At 32.0% G+C, this 6,046-nt stretch overlaps 1 protein-coding gene across 1 annotated transcript; it reads right to left on the bottom strand.

The window, feature by feature from the left end:
- Positions 1 to 795: 795 nt before the first annotated feature.
- LOC129963703 (protein FAM43A-like) lies at positions 796 to 5,709 on the bottom strand. The gene is made up of 2 exons (XM_056078219.1): positions 4,862 to 5,709; positions 796 to 2,375 (listed from the first exon to the last, which is right to left on the bottom strand). The coding sequence occupies exons 1-2, from the start codon at positions 5,399 to 5,401 to the stop codon at positions 1,965 to 1,967; spliced, it is 951 nt and encodes a 316-aa protein (XP_055934194.1). The 5' UTR covers positions 5,402 to 5,709; the 3' UTR covers positions 796 to 1,964.
- Between the last annotated feature and the right edge of the window lie 337 nt (positions 5,710 to 6,046).

Raw genomic sequence — 6,046 nt, 5'->3', positions numbered from 1 at the left:
GTTAGGCAGGATATCTTTATCATGACTGATTTTTGCCATAATGTTATGTAAAATTTATTCCTTTCATTTTTTTGCCTCTCCCAATTGTTCGAAAATTTATGATCTTTGTTTTTGAAATTTCATTGAAGTTCTTTTTTTCCTGGAAATTTTGTCAACTTCGTTATTGCAATTGTTATACAGGGTGGATTTCCTTTTATGACTATTTCAAAGTGGAACTTTAATTATAACCACCCTGTATTATACTTTTACAGCATAGTTAGGTGCGGAAATGGAGAACCTTTGAAGGCATGCATTCCATTAGCCTTCACCTGAAAACGGCAAAAATGTAAAACTTTCTTAACAAATTTCTGTACATTAAACAGTTATTTGAATGTTATGTCTTAAGTTAATCATTATAAATTTTTTTGCTATAACTATATTTAGCTTTATTTCTTCGTCCAAATATTTAAATGAATAATTATTAGCATTATAATCATTAAATTGTAATCAGATAATTAAATTATTATTATCAATAAATTATAATCATTAAATTGTAATCAGATAATTAAATTATTATTATCAGTAAATTATAATCATCAAATTGTAATCAGATAATTAAATTATTATTATCAGTAAATTATAATCATTAAATTGTAATCAGATAATTAAATTATTATTATCAGTAAATTATAATCATTAAATTGTAATCAGATAATTAAATTATTATATCAGTAAATTATAATCATTATTATGATGAATATTATCATTTTTAATGAATAATAAGAAGAAAAACTGCAAGAAACACACAGATTTTTTTAACTACAACAAAACAAACATTTATTCACACAAACAACAACAATATTTACAAATAAATCTATACATATTTACATAATTCTTCTGTATCACACTCGGTATGAATCAATGAAAATATGAAACAATGGTGTTATGGCGCTTCTAGACTAGTCTCATAGGAAGACTGAACACAGCAAATAAATTACTAAGCACTTCACACAGCAAAATAAAGACAACTTAAAGACTAGTGCAATCGACATTGCTTTGAAATCCAAAATAGTTTTAAACAATCAGAATCGATATATGGAGAAAAAAAAAATTAAGTTCTAACTTTCAGGCAATTCATCAGAAAACAGGAAAAATAAAGACAAAATTAAGATTATTTAAAATAATACCCTAGCAAATACAGATCCATTACTCTAATAAATAAATATTTGATAATATATATCATTATATCAAACTTTTGGTATAGTGAGCATTATCCAAAACTTTCTGGAGAAAATCCAGTTAGCAAAGGATGAATATTCTAAGTTAAACTTGTAAAAATATTTGGAACATATTTATAAATTGATGAAAATAGGAAACGTTTCATTTGTCTCAGTCAAAACAGCTTCTTAAATATTTTAACAATAAAATTCGATATATCATATGAACTAGCAATTACAACATTCAAAAAAGTCTTATCTCTGTATCATTGAAAATTTTTCAGCACCACTCAGTTTCATTTTTTTAAAAGTTAATTAAATCTAATTAAACAAAAAATGGGGGGGGGGATTTACAGAAGAAATCTTTATTCTGTATAACATGAATAAGATGCTTAAAATGTCATGAAGAATGCTTTGAGAATGTTCAGTTGGCAAATATCCGGACAAAACATACGAGAATGTTCGATTCGAGCTCTTCGCACAAGATAAGGATTTGAGGCCAGCGTCAACATTGGAATTACATAGAAGAATGTAGTCAAACATAATTCTGGAACATATACCATGTAATTGGCGGCTGTAGGAAGACAATTTCTATTTGGTATTGGTAAAACATTAACTTAAATAAATATATATCGTATTTACAAAATTAAAAAAGTATAATAAACTTAAAAACTTTGGCATCTTTGCTGCATTGATTAAGTCCAAAGAAATAAGTTAACCACTGGCTTTCAAAAAAGGAGCGTTATGTTCATGTCCTCCAGTCCGAGATCATGATATGAGAGGTATATCGTCAGATGTTGTACTTCTGGCGTCTTCGGAATAGAGGTCTTCTTCCGAACAAGAGGATTCCTCCCCATTCGAATTCAAGTGTCTCCTGGGCATTAGCATATGGAATCGAGAGAAGAGGTCCTCTTCTTCTGGAGACGATGACAAAGAGGATGCTTCTGAGCTGCACATATAGAGGTCATCTTCGCTGGGAGGAGTTCCAAATTCCAGTTCATAGAGTTCGTCCTCAAGATCGTCCTCATCGATGACGCCCAATTTCGGGGCGATTTTGGACATCTCTATGGGTGGTCGGAAGTTCATGGATCCTCTGTAAAGCAACAGTTTTCTCCTGGGCATTGATGGACAGTCGTACACTGCATTAGCAAGAGACAGCCTCGCTTTTTGTCTGGTTAACTATAAGAGAAAGAATAGAATAGGTTAATAAAAAATTATCTTGGAATAATTTTTATTAATATTTTATTATATATAAGCTATAAATAACTTTAATAAAGTATTGCTAATATCGTTTTTACTGCTTAAATTATTAATGTCATCAATAGCAGGCGAATTAAATTTGTAAGTCCGAATTTAAATTTTCCCTTCTATTTAACTGTTAATATTTTTTAGAAATATTTGCAAAAGAAAAAAAAAATCCAATTACTTATTTCTGATTTGAGGATTTCATTCCAGTTATGAAATCCATCACAGATTATTTTTCAAAATCCGCGTCAAAACTGGACGAGGGAAATATCTTCTTAGAGAATTTTTCAACCAAGCGGAAAAGATTACAAGACTACAAAGAATTGTGTTTTGTCAATATTTATTTCCAGATAAACAAATGCTGGAAGTCGAGATTGTTGTTTTTTTTTACCTTCCTTTCCTGTTTCTTTCTTTCCTCGAATGAGGAATGACTTCCACATTTTAAATACTACACGTGCGAGAACTTATCCTTCACCAGAGGATCAACATTCGCTCAAATGTTTTGATTCCACATATCAAAGGAAAACAAAATCGACTTTCTTCCAATATCAGAAGATTAATTAATGGAGACACATCATTTTAGACTTGCGAAAAATAGGAAAACGAAAACAACGCTTGAAAACCGAAACCAGAAGAGATCCACGCGAACTGATAAGGAAACTGATTGCATAAATCATTGGTTAATGAGGAAAAAACTGGAAAAGAAAAATGAGAAACGGCAACTTAAGAAAAATGGAAGAGATGACGCGCGTTGACCTTCGTTGTCCTTGAGCCTTCATTCGCAGGTGTTCTGAGGCGCCTGTCCGACTTCGGTTCAAATCATTGTCTAATAAGCGTCCTTAATAAACGCCTACTCCTTTCATCCACTTTTTTTTTTAAACAGGTTACGAGCCTCTCGTTTCGTTGAAGCAGATAACCTGAGAATCGATTACCATAAGCTATGAAGTGAAATACTTCCACGCGCGATGTCGAAACGTGTTCAGCCTCCGGCGCGAATTTTTCAAATGTTTTAACGCTTTGTTTTTATTTATTTTTTCAAATCTTTTATCAATATTCTCTTCCATTTATCGTACAGACATAGGCCATTGCAAAATTTGAAGTTTAACATTGAGTTTCTTAATTACTATGTTCAGTATTTTAATTATAATTTTATTAATAGAATACACAATTATTAATCCGATTAGTACCAATGATTCGACAATCAATTAAAATTTAATGAAAACAGAAAATTTTCGAATGAAATTTAAAGTTAAAAATTAATTCCGTTTATTTTTGAATTATTCTCTATTTTCAATTTTCAGATTCACATTTAATACTATTATATTCATAGAGCAGAATTTCATACAATTTAAATTATCTCAATATATATGCAAAATTCTAATTTATAATCTTTTGCTAGCTTTTCATTATTTTTATTTTAGCCCATATCACTCTGAAACAGTAAAGTACATACCACTATTACAGCAAAAAAATGTCCAAAAATTTAAATTTTGGTAATTTTGATATTTTATATAAAAGAGGCATTCAATCACTGAAAAAAAAGAATCTTAACATGGGTTTTTCTCATTTAATCGGTCCCAATAAAATTTTTAAAAAAAGAACTTTTCCTTTTACTATTATTAACCTTTCTTTTACTATTTAAAATAATTCCTTTCAACTAATTTATTCTGAGCAATGCATTTATCCAAAAGATTACTAAAGTTAAAAACTGATGAGGTTAAAAAAAATAATCGGATATTAAAATTAAAAGAATCCATAAAAAAAAAGTGTTAATTATTTGTCAATTTAAAATAAATAGCATATATATAGGAAAGGATACAAAATAATTGAAACCATTCCAAAAATAAATCATACGGAAATCACTTTCTCGAACGTATTCCTCTACTCAAACAAAGCAGATGCAAGTTAATTTAACGTATTGTAAACATTTGTTGTTTGCGCAGTACCATGTCTATCAGCTTGCAGATCAAAATGAAATTCATGCAATAATTCGAAAAGATTGCATCACAGAAATTTTTTTTCCAATGAATTGCTGAAAATTATTGAGCATCCAAAAATATTAATATAACGGATAGTTTTATAATTCATAATGGATAAATTTTGGGGCTAAGGTTAAATTACGATTGCGTACAATAATTATCCAATTAAACGCAAAGAAATGAATTTTCCTAGTCAAATGGCCGAAATTAAATATAACAAAAATAAACACTGACAAATACTATGTTACCTTTAAGATATTAATTATTAAAAATATTTCAAATATTAAAAACATTAATTAATTAAAATTGAAAATTAATTTTCAAAATTAAATGAAATATTGGACACAAAACTATCAAGATAATTTCCATAAATAAAAAGGGGAAAAAATTATAAAATCGATAAAAAAAATACAAACAAACAAAAAGGGGAGAAATGTTTACCTTCTCTCTTCGAAACTCCTGCAAAGCGAGGGCTAGCCTATCTTTCAGCTGCACTGTCAACTCTTTCGCCTGCTCCGGCTTGATACACAGGGCGGCGTGGCACCTCAGTTCCTGTTTCATCTTGGGGCGCTCATGTCGGTAGATCCAACAGAATAGTCCAGGATATTCGGCAGGGGCCCCACAGTACGTGATCCTGTACGCCCAGTATTCAGTCACCCCGAAATTCTTGGTCACAGCTTTGATGCCCGAGCTGCATACGGTCAGTTCCATAGGTGTTTGGACTTTAGCGGGATTGCTGGTGTAAGCCTTCCATAAGGTAGCCAAGGGCTTGTCAGTGCATCCTTCACCCTTAGCATATGGGGTGATGATATTCCCCAAGTACAGTACCTTATAGGTTGGATCGTAATCAGTAATGCTGACTGATCGCTTTTTCCAGAATTTCAGACTGGACTTGGTTGGTAACGATATACTAACTGGCATAGTAAACATGAAAGATTCAAGTTGTTTTCGTATATTTTCAATAGGGAGAGAACAGGGCATGCACCCCTCAGGTTTAGCCGTCAGCTTCGTTTTCTTATCCACGACCGTTAGAAAAGACGGGGAACGACGATTCACGCTTTCTAGCGGTGCCGTATGACAGTTAACGATTGCCTTTCTCTTTCAAATCTGCTTTTGTTATAACTTTATTTTATCAAAATCTTTCACTTGGTTGGATTAGATGCTGTCTGTTTGTTTATATTCAACTGGATTGTTTGGTTTTGTAAGATCAAAATACACAATAATGCGAGAGAACAACAAATGCACGTCTGGTTCGCTCGATATACAAACTGAAAATGATTCTTCTACTACCAGACACAGGTTACGGAGCGTGTGACCTAGAACGTACGTGACGTCACAGCCCGGTGCCCGCCTCCCATTGGATGAATGGCGTGGGCACGGCGCCAAAAGCGGGACTGCCATCGGCTGCGATTTGTCGCCGATTTCTGGGAAGGTTGGAAAAAAAATCCTGGCGCCAGACGTCTAGCCGTTTTGATTGAAGCGGGGAGGGAAGGAAATAACGAGTTGAGAGAAGTGATATTAAACGCGAGTCGAAACTTAATCGCGCCTGCGCCCAACAATTTATTTGATTGTCAGTCACTATTTATATTCATTTCTTAATTCATATCGCTCACTTATTTAATCTTC

The sequence above is a fragment of the Argiope bruennichi genome, chromosome 3 (genome assembly GCF_947563725.1).
Source record: "Argiope bruennichi chromosome 3, qqArgBrue1.1, whole genome shotgun sequence".
Taxonomy (NCBI): Eukaryota; Metazoa; Arthropoda; class Arachnida; order Araneae; family Araneidae; genus Argiope; species Argiope bruennichi.
The sequence above is the reverse complement of the archived record's forward strand: the minus strand, read 5'-3'. Positions and strand labels throughout refer to the sequence as shown.

Coding starts and splice junctions, on each gene's coding strand:
- LOC129963703 (XM_056078219.1), bottom strand. CDS start 5,401: ATGCCCTGTTCTCTCCCTATTGAAAATATACGAAAACAACTTGAATCT. Junction 2,376..4,861: donor AGGAGTTTCGAAGAGAGAAG/GTAAACATTTCT, acceptor TTTCTCTTATAG/TTAACCAGACAAAAAGCGAG.